A 22,901-nucleotide genomic window follows, 5' to 3' on the forward strand; every position below is an offset into this window, starting at 1 on the left:
TTGTTAAAAGTTGATATTGATTTTTTATGCCTGTCATCTAATTTATTTGACACTATAACCTAATTATTAGAGCTGTCAGTAAAAGTGCTCCCTTGTTAATGCCTTCACACTAACATTGGAAGATTTACTTATTATAGGTTCTTGTGAGAGGCTCTTGGCTAAGGAGGTATTTGAAAAGCCCTGAGATAGTTTAGTATATGGCAACACTGCCACATGCTCCTAGAAAAGAAGGGCTTGCTGCCTGGGAGTTTTCACAGGTAATGAGCATTTTGCTCAGCAAAAATAGATGATTGCCAGAGAGTGTAGAGGCATGATTTCAGTAACAGCTATGGGTTCTGTAGGTAGATATCTAGATCAGGAAAGACCAAGGGCTGCCTTGTGTGTCTCATATGTTGAGGGTGAACTATTGCAAGTCCAGATTTTTACTGCACAGTGGCCATTAGTGCATCCGGTTCAGGTAAGCATGTCTTAACAGCTTCCTGGAAGGAATCATCTCTTAAAAGCACCCCTTCTGCTTCTCCATTCATCTTTCCCTACTCTACAGTACACAGAGGAGTCAGACTTGATCCCCTTAATCTCACTTTCTACCTTCTAACTCCAGGACAAGTGAATGGCTGAAAGTTAGAAGGCACAGCTGGGGACATTAAAAGAGGGTGGCTTTTCTCAGTTCTTTGAGGCTGGAGGAAGCTTAGTCCAGATAATGAAAACCTACAGACCAGCATAGCCTACTTTAACTACCTCATTTCCCCCGATCAACTGTGAAAAGTCATTGTGTCCATATTATACAATTAGAGAGTTCATGCTTTTCTTCCCTATATGTGAAGGTAATATGCAGTTTTCCATTGGGCTTTTAATTCTAAAATTATTTATTTTTTCTGGAGCCTGAGGCAAATGTCTTAGAATTATGAACTTTTAAAGTTGGAAGGGGCATTAAAGCTCGTCAATCCCCACCTGACTTAGCAGGAATCTCCAACAAATAGTCCTCCAGCTTCTCCTCACCCTCTCCAGGGACTGGTCCAGCCCCTAGTACCATTGCCCATTTGCTCAAGGTTATGCTGCTGGGAGCAGATCAGGCTGGGGCTGCTCTCTTGCCTTTAACAGACTTCATCACATCTCGGACCCCACCTGTCCACCCTCAGTACTCTCCAGGTGTGATGGTTAGGTTCTGGTATCAACTTGGCCAAGTGATGATACCTAACTGTCTGGTCAGGCAAGCACTGGCCTGATTGATGCTGCAAGGATATTTCATGGCTGGTTGAGAAACCAGAAGACTGGTGTATTAAATCCTTAGTCAGTTGACTGCATCTGTGGCTGATTACATCTGCGATCAACTAAGAAGCCTCCCCCAAATGAGATAATCCAATCAACTGATGATTTTTAAGAAGGCAGAGACTTTTTCACTGCTTCTCCAGCCAGCAAGCATCTCCTGTGGAGTTTGTCCAGACCCTTCATTGGAGCTGGATTTTGGACTTTTCCATTCTCACAGTTGCATGAGACACCTTTATAAATCTCATTTTATAGATATCTCCCATTCTTTTTCTTTAGAGAACCCCGACTAACACACCAGGCTAAATGCCCAATGCTGTTAGTCCTCTTCTGCCATGATGTCCAGTGGGCCTGCACTTTTTAAAAAGTGCCCAAATTAGTCTATGTTATCCTAAAAGGCCTGTGCCCAGATTTAGCAGGGCCAGCACCAGTACCAGGGTGAGGCAAGTGAGGCACCTAAGGTCAAACTTTACAGAGGCTTTCACTGTAGGCACTTAAAGGCCCAAGAAAGCATGCCTCCCTACATTTTGCATGTAACTGCCTTGCTTGCCTCTTTCTAGCTTTTCAGTTGCTGTGCTGCATAGTTGGCACCTTCAGCCTGTGACCAGTTCAAATTCCAGAACTTGGTTTGTATCAATTGCTCCCAAAGACTGGTCTCATCCCTTATTTGCATGCTAGGTCAGTAAGGTGCATATTCTTTAAAATTTTCTCATTCATTTTGCACCAATTTATGGCTTATTTTGAGGAGGTAGCTTATCATTTTTCTGCCCAATTAACTGTCTCATTAAATAAAATGGAGACTTTAGTGTTGGGAAATAAGCATGCTGGGTTTTTGTTTGTTTTTAAGTGTCCCCTTCTGTTTATCTTCTATTTGCCTGGGTCATGCTGGATAAAGTTCTTGGCTTATAACCAGGTGCTAATCCTGCCTTTGTTGTGGCCCACCTTGATACTTTCATGTTGGATAGTATGGCATAGGCATTTGGGCAAGCATCATGGGTCCTGAAGCAGCTATATTTGATCTAACGTTTCTTTAGTCTGCACAGATTATGGATTTCTGATGATGATAACTTGAAAAAATAAAATTAAATTAAACTACAGATCCAGTTATGGAATAAGGAAATCTCTAAGGAATATAGTTAATTGCTATGGCTTTATTTTTACATGTACAAATGTAATATGTCAACAGGCACTGAGAGAATTTATTTTTCTTCCAATGGTTTAAATTCAGTTATGTCAAATATTTATTAAGTGCATTCAACTTTTTTTCTTCCTACATGTACACTGTGACTTGGAAACTCCACAACTTTATTTTGATTTTTATATTAAGCTGTGCAGTATTCACTTCTTATGTATGATTCTGCATTTTACATGCCTGTGATGTCTGGGAGGGTCTGCACGTTTGATTTTGGGTCATTATCAGTCTGGGATATACCAAGGACAGGACCCATTAGGTATGGAGTGTGTTTCCCTCAACCTTGTCTAGGCTTGGCTTTTTCCAGATACAACCACAGGATTTATGGGTAAGAAGGTGGCTCAGAGGTGAAATCATCCCACTTCCTTCTAGTGTAGCAACTAGCTTAACCATCACCAACGAGTGGACAGCCTTTCTGGGATTCTCCCTGAAGGAAATGCCCTTCTGGAAGCTGTCCATGCTGCCACAAAGCAACCCCAAGAATTAGACGTTCACTTAAGGAAGAAAGAGCCAAGATCTTCCTCCTAAAACTCTTCTTCTGAAGACAGCCTTCTTTGTTCTTCCTATGCTAGCCTAAACTCTTGTAGAAAACAGACCAACCTTCCTGGTCCACTGGTCAGAGTGGGACAAGAAGGTCTTTGGTCTACTATATTTAATAGAAGGGTTCTGTCCCTAGCCTAAATTTGTGGTTTAGAACAGATTAATCTGAGAATCTCCCAGCCTTTCCTGTTTGGCCAGTTCTCTGCCGCTTTCTCCTTAATGTTTCTTAAGGCCCTTCCCTGTACTTCTTGCTTTTACTTTTCTTCCTCCTCCTCCCTCCTTTCCTCCTTCTCCTCTAACTTGACCCTGAGGTCACAGCCAAATCCAGTTGCCTTTGGTGGAAGTGTGCAGTTGAGTATCTCCAGAGGGGCTCTCCTGGGCAATTTTCAGCCCCGGGAACACTTTGAGGTCACTGGCAGGCAGGATTTGGGGACAGGCTAGGGAGGAAGATCTGGGAACCAAAACCATGGAAAACCCAAATAATTCTGTACCCTGATTTCATGTTTTTCTTTTTCCTTTTTTGGATCATAAAATAGGACAAAAAGAAAAGGGTATAGGATAGAGGAAAGTCGTTGGAGAGAACATAGGAGAGGAGATGGCAGCACGCAGTGTGTAGGGTTGAAAGGGCAAAAGGAGCTTTTACTAGAAGTGCAAGTCATGAATTCTCATTGCTTTGTCACTAAACATGTTTGACCACATGGCTTTCTTTCCTGGGACTTTTTCTTCATTAAAAAATATGGATAATTCCAGCCTTCCCTGTCACCTGGGCTTTTAGAGAACTATGTGAGATCACAGATATGAAGGACCTTTGAGGATCACAAGGGACCCTAAAACATGAGGAACTGCTATTGTGGAAGAGGTGGAACTAAACTATGCAACTAGGGCTGGGAGCTAGAGCTAAAGCTCAGGCCTCCTAACTCCTGGTCTCTAAGTCTCTTGCAGACTGAAGGCTGATTGGTATGGCCAAGTACCCACCCTGACTCCAATTCCCTTGTCCAGCCTGGCAAGGAGGATATACATGAAAACTCAGCCCAACTGTGTCTCCAGTCAAGTTCTCATTTTCTTTTCAAAGCATGGCATACCTTCCTCACAGATTGTCTCATGGGCGATTTCTTCTCATGTAGCTACATAAAATTTAGGTTATCAGCTCCCTGAGGGCAAGGAAAGTGTGTTGGGCTCTTGGTGGATCTGGGAGGGTTCCTGGGCAATTATGTGCTCTTCCTTCCTGCTGCCTTCTCTGAGCCACTACCTATCTTCAGGAGCAGTCTGAAAGCAGAGGGGAGCATGCTTGGCAGAAGCCCCTGTGAGAGTGGACTCATGTTCAGTCCTGTGCTGAGGAACAGAATGCTCTAGCTCTGCATCCTGTGCCACATTGAGAAGTCCAGTCTGAAAAACAGTCTGGACAAGTCATCTAGGTCCTTTCTTTTCTTACTCTGTGGCCCCAGGATGCTGTGTTAAGCCCCAGGACACTGTTGCATGTGGCTCTGGTCCTTGCTTGGTACCACCAGAGCTCTTCTGAATGCTCCAAGAGGTCAACAATAGCTCTGCTTCAGCTATGCCTCTTAGAGATAGCACAAGGCTCCAAGGCCAGCCCAGAGGAGCTGTGATAGTCAAGTTCAGTCCCCTCACCATCACCCTCCCCCTTCCTCCTGGAGCAGCTGCTTTATCTGGGAACCAAGCAGGCCACTGCCTGCACACTATACAAATCATTATAGAAGTGCCAGTGTGCTGTCTGTCCTTCCCACTACCCAACACTGTCTGAAATCACTCCAACAGAGGTGCATTCCTTGGAGGAATGGCACTGCTTCCATTTCCAAGAAGCCTTCCTTCAAAGTGCAGATATCGCAGGAAGGGCCAGCTAATTGTTAGCACCCTTCCACATCTACACAATTATGTGAATAAACTCAAGCAGACCCAGAAAGGGAGTCTTGAACTTTAGCTTGCTTAGGAATCACTAGATCTAATTGGATCTTGATTAGAAACAACAAACCAAAAAAGACTTCTTGAGCACAATTGGGGAAATTTGCATGTGGACTACAAGATGTTATTACTGAATATTAATTTCTCAAGAGAGATAAGGGTATTGACCTTATGGATGAATATGTTCTTGTTATTAGGAGATGGCTAAAGGTGCTTAGGGGTGATGTATGACGTCTGCACCTTGCTCTCCAATGATTCAGGCAGCTACACTTGGGCTTCAAGCAAATATGGCAAAATGCTAATAAATGTTGAATGTGGACGAGAACATGAGTGATCATCTTATTCCTTCAGCTTTTTGCTTTTAAAAATGATTATAATAAAAACTTGGAGGTGGGGGAAAGCCACTTCGAGATCTTGTTAGAAATTCCGGGGCCCTACAACCAGGGCTTGTGATTGAAGAGGTCCAGGGTGGTGCCCAGAATGTGCTTTTGGACAAGCTGTCCAAGATTTCTGACGCAAGTGACCACAAAATCCACTGGGAAAACACTGCTGAAGGGCCAGGATCCCAAGGCAGAAATTTCTGCCCCATAGCATTCTGGGTCTGGAGAAGGTACAGTAATCAGCTGGCTGACAGTAACCAGACCAAGCAGTACAAAGAGCCCAGCACCATACTTGGTACCTTGGGTGCCCTGATTCCCTTCTGCTCCTCTCATCCCTGTTGTGGCAGCACCGTCCACCCCAGCATCTGGTCCTGCCCACTGCTCCAGCCTCAGCTCTGGCCACACCATGTCCCTGCCTTCATGCTTCAGCAACTTTCAACTACCAAGACATCATGCTGTATCTGACATTCAGGCCTCTGCTTGATTTGTTCCTTCTGCTTAGAATGCCCTTCTTTCTTACCTCCAAACTTCCATTCTCTTCCATGGCCTCTCCCAGTTGCATAGCCATAAGTTCCCCTCCTCCAGGAAGCCTTCCCAAGACTGAGCCAGTTACCGCTTTTATGGGCTCCCGCAGCACCCTTGGTGTATCTCTACTGGTGTATTCCTTTCATGATTTTTCCACTTACTGGTCTGTGTTCCTGGAGTGTCTTAATGGGAAGTCAGTGCTGTTCTTAAATGTTTGTGACTTTCCTCCTTGCAGGTACAATGTAGGGTTGCACTGCCCATCCCTCTGTGGGTGAAAGGAGCATGTGGCTGGTTCTGGCCAATGAGATTTGATCACAAGTAGAAGACCCTTCAGAGCTTTATAACTCCAACCAAGTAACCCATAATATTAGTGATGATGGGTCCCTGGGAGCATGGTTTCTAAGCAACTATAATGAGCAAAACCTCCCTGCCAATGTCGGATGGGCAAGTAGCTTTGGTGGGAAATAAACCCACTGTTTCCAGCCACTACAATTTTGGGGTTTGGCTGTTACCACAGCACAACCTAGCCTACCCTAACTGATACAAATGCCTTATTCATTTCTTTATCCCAGACCACTAAGCCCAATATCTAGCACAAAGCCTCTTTTGGAATATGAAACTGGCCTCAAAAGGCCAGGCAGATGTTCCAATACATACCATCCTCTGTACTTATTCCCTCTCCATGGAGTTGCCCTAAAGGATCCCTGTGTGAGGAGTTATTAAGTGTTAACTCTGCCTTCTAAGTGCTCAAACAGGCTCCTGGATACATCCCAATTTAACTATGAAAGGAGAGCTACCATTACACATTTGCCCTGGAGAAGGCTCTGGCGAGGTGAAGCTTGTGACCTACTGCCCTCTATAATAACTTATGGAACATCCCTCAACCTTCAGACAATCTCCCCCAGTAAAGAGCACCCTGTGTTTACTCTAGGTAGCATTTCAACCTTTGGAAAAGTTCTGAAGAAAGTATATTCTCATTGCTTTTTCAGTCCCATCTCTGTGCCCTTTCCTCTTGACAACTTGCTCAGGTCCCAAGCAGTCCTCTACCTCCTCTCCCTATGCCCAAGGACCACAGGTGCTAACAGGAGAGACTAACACACAGTGAAGCATAAACGTGGAAGACAAATCCCTCAAAATCAGCCTTGTAGAACTAAGGCAAATGGTGGGAAACTATCAGTGTTTTTGGATTTTGCATGTCTTGGGAGGATTCAGATCAGATCAGAATTGGAGCTCCTTTATTCACAGGGACCCTACAGGCCCAGACCTCCCCTCAGGTTTCCCAGCTTTCAGTTCCTTAGGAGTCAGTCTTTCCGATGCTTGAAGATAAGGGTTATGTTTCCTCTTTACAGATGTCCTAGCTCAGAGCAGTGTGGAACAGTGGGTGGAATAAGAGGTGAGCAGAGCGGGTGGAACAGCCATAGAGGAGACTCCAAGAGGCCGGAATCCCAGGCCTCTCCCCAATGAGTTTCCAGATGCCACTTGTTTGCCTAGCCCCAGCCCCAAGAGCCTGAGCCCTAGGCTTGTTCTCTGGAACCCACTGTCCTCAGCAAGGCTGGCATGGGTGCCACACTTATCCAAGAAATCTCTTCATCCAAAGGTCACACTGCCCGGAGGAGCCTGTCACACCACCTCATCTGCAGATGGATTTGTATTTTCACATCCATTATTTCCTTCACATCCATTATTTCCTCAGATTTCAAAAACCCTACCATCTGTGGGAAAGAATATTATTGTCCATGTTCAACAGTGGGCAAACTGAGACTCTAAGAGGTAGAAAATTATTTCAGGCCACACAAGTTGATGGCAGAACCAGGATGGAGCCTGGGCCTCCAGAGTCTAGGGCCGGTTTTCTTTCTGCTTCACTACAGTGTTCTTGTTTAAAAAAAAAAAGGCGAGGAGAGGTTTTCAAGACGTTCCACACTGTAGTTCATGTGTGCATACATACACAGTGTCAGACATGCCCTTTCAAAATACTGGACCATTGTCATAAATATCACAGGGGCTCTGAGACAGAGATGTACATGCAGGAGACCAGCTGAGCTTCTGAGACTGGGCCACCCACCTGGGGGCTATCAAGGTGCCTGGAAACCTGGATGGGCCATACCAGCCAAGCTTCGACTCCTCCTTCACTCTCCATGGCACACAGAGGCTGCTGGGGGGCTGAGCTGCTTCTCATGGTGAACACAAAGCTGCTGGCAGGCCCCGGGGGCTCATCTGGCTCAAATTTTCATAGTTGGACTCCTGAGCCTGGGGCCTGTGAACATGAGAAAGTTGATGGATCACACAGCACAGGGGGAAGATCCTGACAGCCCAATCATCCCCCAGCAGTGGCCAGAAAGTAGGGATGCTAGTAGAGAGCCCGTAGGACTTGGAAGGCTGCTGTTGAAGGCAGGGTCAGGGCAGAATTTGAGGAAGAGGGAGGGGGTGACAGTAGGTGGCAGAATCCCAGACCACATAGTTTCTCCTCTTTTCCATTGACATCCTCTCCTGAATGGATCTATTCTATGGTTTCAAAAACGATTACTATGGCCCTGACCTCCAGACCTAAATCTCATGCTCAGGCCTCCCTCCTAAGCAACAGCTCCTTTGCTGACCTCTCCCCTGGGATGTTTTAAAAGGCATCTCAAACCTAAATATCCACAGTTGCTGCTCATGATCCTTTCCCTCATCCTCATGGCAGTAAGTGGTACCCACGGTTCAAGCTCCAAACCTGGATGCCCAGGCCCTCTCCCTTGCCCCCATGCTGCCCACCCAGGCCCCTGGTTATCCCAGGCTTCCGTCTTCCCATTACTGCCGCTCCATCTAATCATCCAAGCCAGCCTCGCCCTTTATCTTCAGTCTCTGACAGGTCTCCTGGTCCCCACTCTTGCTCTGATGAGGGCACCTGTGTGCTTAAAACTATTCTGTGACTCCCCATCATACTGAGGATAAACTTCCCACCCTTAACTTCCCCCACTCGCTGGCACCAGACATACCTCTTTCCTGGGTCTCGTCTGAGTCTTTTCACTGCCCTTTCCCTCTCCTGGGTAGCCCCCATCTCTGCTCACCTCTCCAGCCAACGTCAGGTCTTCTCAATGTCATGTTAGAGAGAACCTCATCTCAAGTAGCTACAACCCAGTGGCTGCTTCTTTCCCAGGGGCTCTATGCCATCATCTTGTCCATTTCCTTCACAGCGGTTTTTTAAGAGTCTAATCTTATTTTGTTTATATGTTGACTAAAATTCTCCAGGATAGAATGTGAGTTCTGTAAGGGCAGGGATTTTTGCTGTATCTTTAGTATCCTAAACAGTGCCTGGCACATGGTAGGTACTAAATAAATATTTGTCACATGATTGGACAACATTCAGCTTTGTGATTCAGGTAAAAATTAACAGAGAAAAGGGTTGTGTGACACGTTGGTGAGATGGCAGGAAATCGTGAAGCCAGCAGCTGGAGAGAGGCTTGGGCTGGCAGGGTGGATTTTCCAGCCCTCAGAGCAGAGGTGGGGTGCAGTGTGGAAGAGTCCAGGCTGGTCAAATGGGCCCTGGAAAGCCGCATTTCCCTCCACCACCACTTAGCACCAGGGACAGAATGTCCAGGGCCTATGAACTGGATCCTTTTTTTCACACGTGGGCCTTTACTTAGACAGAACACCCCAGAGGATTAGATCATGGACTGAGGGTTAGCATCCTGGGACTGAATTGGGCTCTGGCCATCTCCTAACTGGAGTTCCTGGGCTCCTCACCTGAGCATGCAGAACTCAGCTAGGGGAACTATAAGAGAGCCATGGCCTTGAGGACTCGCATCCAGATACAGAAAAACAGACACACAGGTTTCCCACCAGCACCAAGGACACCAGGCAGGTCTAGAAGATGTGCCAATGTGAACGCCAGACAGTAAATGCTGGGGGCTGGGGGGGAGGGGGAGAGGGGGGTTGCAAGACTGCAGAGGGCCTGAACCCTGGTCAAGCTGGAATCCCAGGCCTGCCTCATCTTCCTACGCTCCAGCCCTGAGAAGCCTGCGTGCCTTGGCCAATGGGGACCAGAGTAAGAGGTGTAACTCACTTACCGTGGAGGGGTGTCCTGGGTGACTTGGTATTCTGTGTGAGGGACAGAGAGAGGAGGCATGAGTCTCCAACCACCAAGTAGGGCATGCCTTGCCCTGACCTGCGATGCCCTGTCTTGCCCACACCACCCCACCCCACTGGAAAGTGGTCTGAGGAACAAAGAGTGCAACAAAGGGCAGCCTGTGGGGTGGGAAGAGGTGACATTAAACTTCAACCTGAAAGCAAGAGGAGCAGGAATCAACGACAAGAAGGGTGGAGTGAGGGATATATAGGTCCACACAAAAGGACCCTGAAGCAAAAAATGCTTGGTCAGTTGGAAGAACCAACCAGCAGGAAAGTCCATGTGGCCACAGTAAAGAAAGTGATCAGGGCAACTTTGATACATTTTAAAAATTTTATCCTAGGAGGGTTTACAGCTACAGCTACGGACCTGGATGGTCTGAGAGGCTCTGGGAAGCCTCTCCCCAGGGCACAGGACAAACTTCCCACCGGACTCAGCTTTAGCAGTGCAGGCTAAGTGCCACTCTCTAAAGACAACATGCCAGTCCAAGTTTCCGCGCCTTGCATATGCCACTCCCTCTGCTAGGGGGGTCATCTGCCCCTTGTTTCCCTGGCTCATGCCTACTTATATTTTTGAGTAACTTTTGCCTTACTTCCCTCCTGCCCCTCTCCAGATACCCCACTAGGGAGCCCCGCAGTCTTCCGGGCTTCTGCAATACCTGAAGTGGGAGAGCACGTCTCAGACATATTGCAATCAATTGCCTGCTCCTCAGCACCTCATTAAATGGATGCCACGTCCTTCGTCACCTTTGTAGTCTGAGCACCCACACAGCACATTGTGGGTACTGGCCTATGGCCAGTCCTTACAAAGGATCCATTTACCTGATGGTGGTAAAGGAGTGGGAGAGACATGTTTGGGTCTCTACCTGTAGGCATCCAGGAGAGAGACACGTTTCTTTACCTCTCAGAGTCTCAGTTTCTCACTGTAAATGGTGCTCATGGCGGTTCCTACCTCCTGGGCTTGATGCAGGGAGTAGGAGCTAAATGATGCCCTTGTGCATAAAGGATGCTTTGGCCTCGTAAAGCCAGGTTGTCAGACAGGTGGTCTAGCCCAAGAGGAGAACCCCTGCCCCTATGCAGGCCCGGGTGGCACCCACCTGGGTGGTGGCGGGCAGCGGCTAGGGCGGCCAGAACAGCGAGCAGCCCCAGCGCCTTGAGACCCAGCACCCCGAGCGGGAGGGCAAGCGCCGAGGCCCCAGTGGTGCCATGGAAACGGAACAAGTAGACGCTGGCCTCAGCTCGGCCCAGGCTGTTGGTGGCTGTGCATGTGTAGCGACCGTCGTGGGCCAGTGCGGGCAGCTCAACTGTCACCTGGTGGCTGTGACTCTGACCGGGGCGGGGCACAGCTGCCGAGCTGTTGCCCAGCATAGGGCCAGACCAAGTGAGGGCAGGAGGTGGTTCCCCCTCGGCAGTGCAGAATGCGTGGAAGGCGTGCGCCGGGCCAGGCAGCACCGATATATTGACGATCCGAGGCGCTGCTGCCGGGAGAGAAGGTGGGCAGCGGTCAGAGTGACGGCAAGGGGCATCCCTCCCTTGTCCCTCTGTGACACCAGGAGAGCTGAAGGAGGCGGGTGGGGCGGGGGGCGGGGGGCGGGAACGCACGGAGAGGAGAGAGTGGGTGCATTATGCCAGGCTGCCCGGGTCCAAATACAGGTGTGGCCTTGAGCAGACTGTGCCTCTCTTTCTCCTTCAGTAAACTGAGAATCATAATAGCCAACACCTTCTGAATTGTTGAGCTTTGGTAAGTTATTACATGAGAGATGCTTGGAATAGGGCGTGGCCTATGGCAAGTACTCAATGAACAGTTGTAATCGTTTCAGTGCAGCGTTGGGGACTAGCTGCTGGTGTGATTTCAAGGGATCTCCCCTCCCAGACAATGTCACCAAGATCTAGAGTTGAGACTGATTCACTGGAGCCAATGGACTGCAGCTGAGAGGTGTCCAACCCCGGAAGAAACTGAAAGGCACTCAGAGGCCCACCAGCCAGCCCAAGGGCACATACAAAGCTCTTGGCAGCGCTAGACTGAAACCTGGAACCCCTGACTCCCAGGCGCCCATAACAGGCACTCCAGGATTTTAAAAAGCGCCCCCCACCCCTCAGGGGCGGTGCGAGGGTGGCTCAGTTGCAGAGTTCTCACTTGCCATGCAGGAGACCCGGGTTTGTTTCCCCGCGCCTGCACATGCAAAAAAAAAAAAAAAAAAAACAAAGCAAAACAAACCCAATCCCCCCCCCCCACCACCACCACCCCGGTCATTCAAATCCACTGCTCTAGGGATTGGGACCCTGGTTCAGGCATCTTCGTCTCTCAGCTGGACACTGGATGATGCACCCCTCAGAAGGCTGCGGGTGACCTTGGGCGCACTTAGTACACACCCCCACTGCAGCTCCCACCATAGGTTAGGATTATTCACTCATTTTCCCCTAGTCTACGCGCCACTGGGAACTTCCATTAAAATGCCTATTCCTGGGCCCACCCCAGTCCTTTCTGGGGCCCAGCGGACGCGTTTCAAACAAGTGCCCAGGTGGCCCTTAACCACCCCCAGGCTGGAGACCCCTGCTCTCGGGAAAGGCGCTGTGCACTGTTTCGCTTCCCGTGGGCCCTCCCGGCTGGGGGGAGGTGGAGGAGAGAAGGGCGCGAGGCCGGCGTCCCCCGCCACGCCCGCGTCGCCCGCCGCGCTCACCGGTCACGCGGAGCCGGACGCCGTGGCGGCTCTCGTAGCGGTCGTGGACGTCGCCGGCGAACTCGACGCGGCAGAAGTAGCGGCCGTCGTCGGCCGGGGCGAGGCGCTCGACGCGCAGCGAGAGGTCGTTGCGGCGCGGGTTGCCGAGCAGGCGGAAGCGGCCGTGCAGGCTCAGCGCCGTCTGGCAGAGCTCGCTGCCGCGCGCCGCCGCGCACCGGAACACCTGCGGGCCCGAGTAGGGCTCTCCCGAGCGCCAGATGGCGGTGAGCGGCCCGTCGTAGTGTCGGTGCGGGTGCGTGAACGTGCAGGGCAGCACCGCTGCGTCGCCCGCCGCCGCGCTCACCTCGGCCGGCACCTGCATGGACCAGCGCTGCGAAGGCTCGCCTGCGGGCGGGGGCGGCGGGGGCGGTCAGCCCTGCTGGCCCCGAGGACCGGGAAGCCCCCTGGGGTGTGGAAATCCACCCTGTGACTTAAAGGGCAACCCCTGGGGCCTGGACTCCTATGACGCTGTAAGTGCCTGAGCTCCCTTTCTTCTCTCCACCTCACACTCCTCGGTGACTTTTGTCTTACTCAGGGCAGTCCCCACCTCACCTACATGCCCAGTGACTGTTCCCCTTAGACTTTCCCCATAAAACTTTTCCCTGCTGTGGAAAAGTCCTGGTATCCCCTGGCTACAATAAAGCCACCCAAACCCAAGATGGTGATTAAAAAAATATATATACTTACTCTGCACATCGGTGCCAAGCAAACTCAGGGTAGTATCTTGCTTAGTCCCCACAAATGACCCTAGTGGTAAGTATAGAAACCCCCAGGTTACATGTTAATAAATTGAGGTACAGAGAGGTTGAGTAAATGCCTGACGTCACACAGCTAGGATGATTCAAACTCAGCAGGGCCTCACAGTCATATACTCTAGTGCATTATAGGCACGGAACCTTGGGACTCACCCAAGGAGACTAACACTTCATTTACAGAGAGGTAAACTGAGGGCCTGGGAAGGGATGGCATGTTTTGAAGTTCGTGTGGTGAGCTGGTGGCTGAGGTTCCTCTAGAATTGAGGTCAATGTCCTGTGGCCTGGCTTACTTCCCAAGAGGCTGGTGCCCAGGCAAGGAGTTGAGAGACCAAGAGTGTGCGGCTGTGCTGCCCCTTGGTCTGAGCAGGTACCTCTGGACTCAGTTTCCCCACCTCCTACACTGGGTATCATTGAGGTACCACTGAGCCAAGGTCTGGAAGCTGAGCTTAGGCTCTTGCTCACTGGAGGGAGCAGGAGCTGTCCAGCCGCTGCCTAGGGCAGGTGCGGGGGGTGGGGCGTGGGGGGTGGGGTAGAGATTCATGCAAAGGGATCTGCAGAGGGGACGATACAGCAGCCTTTGTATTTCCAAAGTGCTTTGCAGTTTACACAGCTTTCACATACACCATGTCACATGAACCTCAAAACACCAATGGGAGAAAGGCGGGGTAGGTATTGTTATAGATGAGAAAATAAAGAAAGTGAAGACACAGATAGGAGGTAGGAGGCACCCAGCTTTTCTGACTCCAAGTCTGGTGCTCTTTGAGGTCATTTAGCCCAGTTCACACCTTGGGCAGGAATCCTCTAGCAGACCATCCCCCAGGGGCCCATCCCATCTAGGCATACTCCAAAAGCTGGGACTTCCCAGCTGTTCAGCCGACAGCACTGCAGCTACCTTGGGGCAGGCACGTGCAAGCCCTGTCTGGGCCCCACCAGTACCGCATCCATTTAAGCCCCCTTCCCGCCCTCACTGCCCCTCCGCATCCTCGCCAGCCCCTCTGTGTTCTCTCTGGCTCGCAAAACTGTAGGGTCTAGGAGGGTCCAGGTGGCTCCAGCTGCACCCCGCCCAAGTCCAGGTGTGCTGGGCAGCAGGGTGTGGTAGGAGCCCAGCGCTGCCCCTTCAGGGCGTGTGAGCCGTGCCTTGTAGCAAAATCCCGCTCAATCAACTGAGACAACAAGTTATTTTTTTTCCCCTCATAATCTGCTTTGAAGCCCAGTCTCTTTTATTCTAGACAAGCGGAATTGTGTGTTTGAACCCCAGTGGAGAAGCTGACATTTATTCCTGTTAAGCGTGTATTTGCACAGCTGTCAACAGTCAAGTACCCTAGATTCAAATTTGAGAACCCCTATCTGGGGGGTTCACTGGCTCATTCTATACTTTTAGTGGCAGAAAACATTCCCCCTCACTGGAGTCCAGGCCTGCCTCAATGTCCCTGCCAATCCCCTCTCTCTGTGACCTCCACATCTTGTAGGCATCCCCAGGCCAGGCACTGATTCAGCACCTACTGTGGTCATCAGTTCAGCTAACTTTGAGCAGACACCAACCTGCTCTGCCCCAGGCCCTGTGATGGGAGCTGGGCTTACAGAGGAGAGTAGGACACCTTATCAGCATGCGGGAGCCCATAGCCCAGGAAGGGAGATGAGTCTGCAACCATATAATTACCATCCATCCTGCCAGAGACTCTAACTGCCAGAGGCTCTAATGAAGGACAAAAACAATGCTCCCTCTGTCCAAACAGGGTTCCTGGCCCATTTCACTCTCCAGCTCCTCCTCTTCATCCTCAATTCTCCCCGAGGACTTCTGAGTGCAGGGAGCCCTCTTGGAACACCAAGCCTGGGTCTGGCACCTCTCCCTCCATGTGGGCATTGCTTTAACTGTCCCACCCGAGCACAGAAGCTCTGGGAGGGCACGTGGGTTTGTGTGGTCACTTTTGTGTGTCCATCGCCCAGCATGGTGCCTGCCACGCTGTAATTGATGTTGATCTGAATTGCTGTGAGGACAGAAGGGAGGTGATCATGGCATAGGAGAGGGGAGGGTGTTCTGTGTATGCAGATCTTAAGGCAGGGATTGGAGGGCCGGTGAGAGAGGAGAGGCCCTTCCATCAGACCCCTGACGAAGGGATTTCACTGAGCTCTGAGCTGATTTAAGGCTTTGAGGTAAAGGGGACAGCGTGGGCAAAGCCACAGGGCCTGGATGTTAGCAGAGAGGTTGCAGGGCCTGATGGGATAAAAGTACACCATGCTTTGGGGATCATGGGGATACATTATTCATCTCATTTAATATGCACAGCAATCCCATGATGTACAATCATTAGTCTCCTTACCAGGGAGTTGACAAGGTCGTTTGACCAACCAGAGGCAGAGCCGAGTCTTAACCCCAGGGAGCTCTGCCTGCTTGTGTTCTTACCTTAACCCTTCACTAAGCTGCTCAAGGATGACAGCCTGGTTTGGAAATATCCTGAGGTGTGATAAAAATGGCAGGCCTGGGCCTCTCCCTCCCTGGGAGCAGAGAGGGAACACAGCAGCCCTTTCACTAAGAGTTATGGTCTTGGCGCGCATCGGGAGAAGGTTTATGCTTCCTGTTTACACGGTGAAAGGTGTTCTAAGAGGCGGCACCTGGGCTCCCTCTCACAAGGGGACCTTTTAATGAGCCCTCCCAGGGGACTCAGGTGAGGGTGGGAAGGAACAAGTGCATTTGCTTTGGCGGGAGTCCAGCATCCTGTGCCATTTACCATTGCCTCTGGTAGCTCACGTCTATCTCCTGGGACAGGGGAGGCTCCCGAGCTGGAACCGGGGCCTCTTGTGGTGGGGTCTCCAATCTCCCTGCCTCATGTCTGTCAACCTCTGGGGGGCCAACAGGAAGACTGTCTTCTTCTAGATGCCCAATATCACAGTGGGACTGCCTGCAGGGCATGGCGGAAAGCATACCAGTGCTGGCAGGGTGGGACCTGGGTGACAATCCCACCACTGGTCTTTCTTCCATCAGACTTCCATCAAGCTCCAGACCTGGCCCTGCACTGTTCCAGGCTCACTCACTGACCACCTGACATCTGGGCACGCTACTTCAATCTCCTAGGGCTCAGACTCCTTTGCTGCAAATGGGGAGCATAATTCCTTCCTCGGGAGACTGAGGATTGAATGAAATCACAGATACCTATCAGCCAGCCTAGGGCCTGGCACACGGCACATGCCCACCACGTGGGGTTTCCTCTCTCGCTCCAGCCACCCCTCAGGCATGGAATGTCTGCTCTTCAAGCTCTCCTCCCACCCTCTGGGAGATGGAAGCTCCTCAGCAGCAGCAGTTCAGCCTTCTGGCCTCACACGGGAAGCATGAAGTCTAATGATGGTAGAGGTCTGTGGGGGGCAGAGATCTAAGAGAGCCTCTAGGTTTTTTGCATGGTCCCCAGGGCTGTGACTAGGATGGATTTTGTCGCTGTAATTAGGTTATTTCATGTGGCACCATGGATCCTAAAATAAGGGCCTAATGGAATCCCATGAGCCCTTTAAAAGCAGAGGGTTTTCTCCATCTGGGTACAGAGGAAGAAGTCAGAATGGGGACGGGAGGGGTGGCCTGCGGTTGCCTGGAGCAGCACCTGTGCAGCTTGTTTTCAGCCCTGTAAGACCCTGAGCAGAGACCCGGTTCCCTGCCTGGACTTCCGACCCTCAGATCTGTGACCTGACACACAGGTGGTGTTTCAAGTGGCCAAGTATGTGGGGATTTGTTATGAGGGACTCTGTAGCCATTTCTACTCCCTGTCCTTCAAAGGGTAGCAGTCCCCCAGAATTTGTGACCCCCTCTCCCTTCAGAGGGATTGTGGATAGAGGTGGGCAGGGTGGGGTGCTCCGTGTATATAGCTCGGGGGGCTGTGGTAGTTGGGAAAGACACTGAGACCCTGGCGTGGCCCCATCTGCAGCTCTATTTGCATCTTAGACCCCGTGAATGATAGGAGCCCCATCCTGGCCCTTAATTCACCTAAAAGCTGGGTTGATTCATTCATTCCCTCTGCAGACATTTACGCTGGGCTAGGGGATGGGGACACGATTGCCATGACAAATTAAGAAATAGTAACCCTCCTCCCTGTGTTTCCAATCTGGCCATTGCTCATTGTAATTTATATACAATTCTAATTAGTTGTTTTTAAAAAAATTTTCCCAGCCCAGGGAACTACAGTTGAAAAGCTGCAGTGATCTCTCCTTGTAGGTCCTTTGACACCATCAAGGAGTGACAGTTGACATTAGTCAGGGAGAAGGAGGAGCTCAGTAAACCTGATGGAAAACCGACTGAGGACAGAAGTGTGCAGTCCAGCAGCAGAGGAAGAGGCCTTGACCCGTCCCGGCATTGCAGAGGCTAAGATGCAGATGGTGGCTTGGGCTGGGAGAGCTCCTGGCAGGCAGAACCAGGACTGGCAGAAGTGGAATCGACAGGGAGCAGAAATAGAAATTGTGGTTTTGGCCACAGCTGATGGAACACTTCCACCAGTTGCTTGGTGAGGACAGAGGCAGGAATTTGCGTGGGGGCCCTCTCTAAGTCATTTGCGGTGGTTTGTATTTGCTCATACTCGGGTTGACTAAAACTGTTGGTTCCATCACAGAGCGTGAGGGGTTGGCTGTCAGTGGATCTTTTGATGTTTCTATAATCCCTGGTGTTAAAGAACTTCTTCTGGTATCTCAGGTAGCGACGGCAGCTCGGAGGTGGTGGTGATGGGGCACTGGCCAGAGGGGCACCGCGGGGACTTTAAGAAGAAGTGGGCCACCTGGGGTGGTCTGTAGGTGGCAGCTTCCTGAAGGGAGCAAGTTACAGATTCTAGAATGGGGAGGCCATGGCACACCTGCCTCCCAGAGGGACAGCTTCAGGGCACTTGGAGCTGTGTCCGTCAGAGACCTGAGAGGCTCCTGCCCCACCCCTGCCCCAGCCCCCATGGCTGACATGACGTTGACATTCTGCCAATCCGATATGCCCGTCTACCTATAAGGGGCTGCTTCCCTAGGGGGCATTTGGGCACGTCTGCAGTGTGTCTCAGAGAGGGACTCTAGTGGACCTGCGGGCATTGTGGCCCCTGGAGGGTGGGGAGAGTCCGTTTTGCGGGGAAAGAGAGATGCTCGTCTGGGCCATGTGACCTCCCTGGCAGGCATGCCATGCTGAGCTGGGGCACTCCCCTTCCCATCCGACTCACTCCTACCCCTTGGTTGGCTCCTGTCCATTCTTCCTGGGCCACCACTGTCCCTGTCATGATAGGTTATCAGTGGAGAAAAGGCAGAAACAGGAGTTCCAGCCTTCAGTGGGGAGGTTCCAGCAAAGGGCGAAGTGTATAAGAAGCCTAGGTGAAAGGCCAAACTGCTCTCCAGATGCCCTTGGGTCACCCTCGCTTCTCCTTAACCCTTGCTTCTCCAGCCACTTGGCCATGGCCGTGGATCTCTCACCTGAGCGGATGGAGGTACAGAGCCAGCATAGGCTCACCCTGCCCTGGGCCAGCGTCCACCAAGGTGGGGGTGGGGGCTGCTCTTCACAGCTTCAATGTGGTCCACCTCGACCCGTGCTCCCCGGCCTCCTCCTCCCTCACACCAGCCAAACTTGGCCCAAACTCCACTGGGAGCAGAAGCCTCCTGGGCTCGTTAAACCCTCGCATTTCCTCCTGGACCCATGACAGCAGTCCCTCTGCTCCCTGGCCTTGCCCTGCCTCTCAGAACAGCACCTGCATGTCCTTGGGTGACTGCTGCCATTTGTCCTGCCTTTCGTTCTTAATTTGCAGCAGTCGTTCAGAGCTAGTAAAATCTCTCTTTAGCAAGCTTTGACCCGGCCTTTGCATAAAGGCCATGGACAGGGCTGGACTTGCCTTCAGAGCACTCCAGTTCAATCCAGGCTATGGCATCCTAGAGAAGCCCCCCAGCCTCTCTGAGCCTCCCTAAAATAGGGACAACAGTCAGTGAGCTGCTTGTCACAGGCCTGGTGCAAAGGAAATCCTTGAGGACGACAGCTGTGGGGTTTGCTCCATCTGATCCTCCTACATTTGTGGACCAACCAAGGCCTGGCCCAAGGTCACCCAGGTAGCCAGACCTCCCAGGTAAGTGTTCTTCCCATGGCCGCATGTTGCTCTGACATCCCAAGCTTCCTAAAAGCAGAGAGGGGAAGGCCAACGGAAGAGTGTGGGGAGAGCCTCTGGGCAATGGGGGCTGCCCCAGGGCTCTGGGAGTGGGGTGACACCAGTACAAGGGAGAAGGCATTGAAAGGGGAATGGGGCTGCTGGGACAGGCACGCCTCGGCCCCACACTCAGGCACGTGGGCAGTGACGGACACATGTCAGCACAGGCACCTGCCCCCACAATCCCTCGGGGCCTCCAACTGATTGTCCTTGGGGACCTTCCGCCCAGACCCACTGCCCAGCCCTCCTCTGGCTGAGCTGCCTGGAAAGATTCACAGACAAACAGCAGCCAGGAGGGTTTCAGAAAGTCGGAGCCCTGCTCAGTGCCACCTGAGTACCTTGTGGTTTTAGCAGTGAAGTGGCTGCTGGTATTTAAAGCAAAGGCCTTTCCTCTGCTGAGGTGGCGCCTAAGTGTGGCTTGGCCTCGACACACAACTACAACATTTGTGTGGTTTGGTTTTTGTTCTGGAAATGTGACTGCTCATTTTTCTTCCCAATCTTTAGTCTTGAACTGATTCATAGCAGTTGACAACCAGCAGGAGAAAAACAAACAAACAAAATGCGCTAAAGCCTGGCCTTTCTCAAAGATAGATATGTCAACAGTGTTTCACTGTGATTTATGAGCAAGTACTGAGCACCAGGCACCGTGCTAGGCACTTTACACCCATGTCCTAACAATCCTTCACAAGGTGTCCCTGACCCCATTTTATAGGGACTCAGAGAAGTGAGGCTACTTGCCCAAGGTCACACAGCTAGTAAGTGGTAGAACCAGGATCCAAGCTGTGTCTGATGTCAACACTCATGTCCTTCACTGCCCTCCTGTCTGCCACCCCTGGTCTGGGCAGGGTCACCTCCTCCAGTCCCCAGCCTCTAAGTGGGACCCACCCTAAATCATTTCAGAAAGAAGCTCAGTTAGCTCAGTTTAGGAAAAGACAGCCCCCTCCTTCCTCATCAGTGGCCCGAGTGGATTCTGTGCCTGGACAATGGGTCACGTGGGGATGGGACGGGGGGGTGGGTCCCACCTGCACAGACACATCCACCCGGGGTCAAATCCCCCATGGGCCACTCAACTTCTCTGTGCCTCAGTGTCCTCATCTGTGAAAAGGAAATAAAATAGTTCCTTCCTCATAATGTTATGAGGCCCAAGTACATTAACATCTTAGGTGCCCAGCACTTAGTAAGAGCTTTCTTTTTCCGTTGTCTTTTTATTTCTTTTTCTAAATTGATGCAAATGTACTAAGAAATGATGAATATGCAACTATGTGATGATATTAAGAATTACTGATTATATATGTAGAATAGAATGATTTCTAAATGTTTTGTTTGTTAATTTTTTTTAATTAATTAAAAAAAAAGAGCTGGCTGCGCACCTGCTGTTGCTCTCTAAACCAGACCCCAACCGTGTGAAATGCTAGTGAGGAAGGAAAGGACCCCAAGGTGTGGGGGTTTATAAGCCTTGTGTGGAGACAGGACCTGCAGTTGCAGGGTGGTAGCAATGCCACATCACGGCACCTGCTGCCTGAGGATGAGACTGGGAGCCTGGTGGGAGACGGATGTCCCAGCTAGGGTGGAGGAAGAGGCTGGGGCCTGGAGGAAGGGGCGGGCACGGACTGCCCTTGTCATTACCCCAGTTACCTCAACTGTATCATGCATCAGAATCACCCAGGAAGATGCTTGAAAATGCAGATTTCTGGGCCCTGCTGCCTGACATTCTGCAACTGCAGGTCTGGGGTGGAGCCAAAAAATCTGCATTTAAAAAAATGACACCCTTCCCAATAAACAAATAAATAATTTAAAAAAAGAAAAAAAATTCCCCCTCTCCTGGGATCCCCGGGACACCAATTCACTGAGCTGAGTGGCTGAGGATGTTGTTACTCAAGCCCACCACAAAGAGTTCCCACCCACCCTGGGGCTCCTGCTGGGGGTTAGGGTGGTCTCCATCACTTGCCCCTTCCCCGCATTAAATCATCCTCTGCCACACCTCCAAAACTGCCCCCCAACAACCACGTGCTGCCCTCCCTGGTCTTTCGGGCTGTCCCATCAAGACATAAATCATTTGGGTGGCAGATACACTTGAAGTTTGTTTGGAGCGTGTACCATCCAAGAGGCATTTTCTGGCCCATTATCCCCCTGTATCTTCTCAGCAAATGGGTGGGGCAGGCAGCCTTTTTACAGAAGGGGACACCGAGGCCCAGAAAAGTCGGGACTGACTCCACTCACGTGGGAGCCCAGGCAAAGCCCAGACTTGTCCCCGCTATCTCCCAAAGCACAGCCTCCTCCACAGGCCCGAGGCTCAGGGCAAATCTGGCCGCTTCGAGTTTTGAGGGGGGAAGACCATACTTACCTAAGACCTTCTGCGCCCCCATTCTGTCTCGAGCACGGGCCAGAAAGAGCAGTGGGAGGAGACTCACCCAATGGGACGATGCACGCCAAGCAGGCCAGGAATCGGATGGAGCCTTCCATGCTGTCTGAGCACTCAGAGACCCCAGGCCACTGGTGACCGCCCCCGCCTTGGTGTGGGCGTTGGGAGGGGAGGTGGGCTGGGCTGGGCAGTGTGCCCAGGTCTGTAGGCTCCGCCGGGCTCCACAGGAGCTGGAGAAACTGGGGAGAGGCAGCCAGGCAGCCGGGGTATGATTAGATGAGACCCGTGGGGTTTAGTCATTGGAAAACCAAGAGGGGAACCACTCGGATGATTTTCCAAGACAGGAAACAGGGAAGTGGATGGGGAGCATGCAGTGCCCTTTCCTGTGGCTATCAGCCCGTTTGAGGAAACTGCTCTTCATTTGCTTCCTGCCTGCCCTCCTGCCCCCTTCCCCACCCGTCCCCCTGTCCCCTACCCTCCTGCCGCCTGCCTGCCTACCTGCCCTCCTCCTGCCCGACCGCCTGCCTGCCTTCCTGCACTTTTAGTGTACCAAAATGGGTTTTCTCTCCTTACACCCCCTTCTTTTCTTCCCTTCCCCAACCCTTTTTGGAAAGGGGTTTGGTAGGATGAGGAAAGAGACCTAGGAGAGGAGACGGTGAATGTAACAACTTAATGAAGTAAGAATATGGAAGCTTGTCAATATTTGCAAGAAAAAACTTACCTAATAGATGATTTACTTTCATCACGCAGAGCCCCCTGCAGAAGGCCGAGGGTCCTTGCTTCTCAAACCTTAATGGCCTGGTGAATCACCTGGGGCTCAGAATCAGCTGGAGGCGATAATTTGCGCCTCTCCCAGGCTCGCAGGCGGTGGAGGCGCAGGTCCACGGCCGGCTTTCAGCAGGAGGAACTGAGAGAGGCCCCAGCCTGGCCGTCCCTGGGTAGCATATCTGGCAGAAGTCAGGGCCAGGGGAAGCGGAGGCGGAGGTGGGGGTGGGTGGGG

General features: G+C 51.4%; 1 protein-coding gene across 1 annotated transcript; it reads right to left on the reverse strand.

Moving 5' to 3' along the window:
- Positions 1–6,985: 6,985 nt before the first annotated feature.
- On the reverse strand, positions 6,986–22,163 carry SIGLEC15 (sialic acid binding Ig like lectin 15). Its single transcript, XM_077135573.1, has 6 exons — positions 21,951–22,163; positions 13,335–13,394; positions 12,609–12,992; positions 11,025–11,405; positions 9,870–9,900; positions 6,986–8,077 (listed from the first exon to the last, which is right to left on the reverse strand). The coding sequence occupies exons 1-6, from the start codon at positions 22,000–22,002 to the stop codon at positions 7,996–7,998; spliced, it is 990 nt and encodes a 329-aa protein (XP_076991688.1). The 5' UTR covers positions 22,003–22,163; the 3' UTR covers positions 6,986–7,995.
- Positions 22,164–22,901: the final 738 nt, after the last annotated feature.

This window comes from Tamandua tetradactyla, chromosome 18 (assembly GCF_023851605.1).
Source record: "Tamandua tetradactyla isolate mTamTet1 chromosome 18, mTamTet1.pri, whole genome shotgun sequence".
Lineage (NCBI taxonomy): Eukaryota > Metazoa > Chordata > Mammalia > Pilosa > Myrmecophagidae > Tamandua > Tamandua tetradactyla.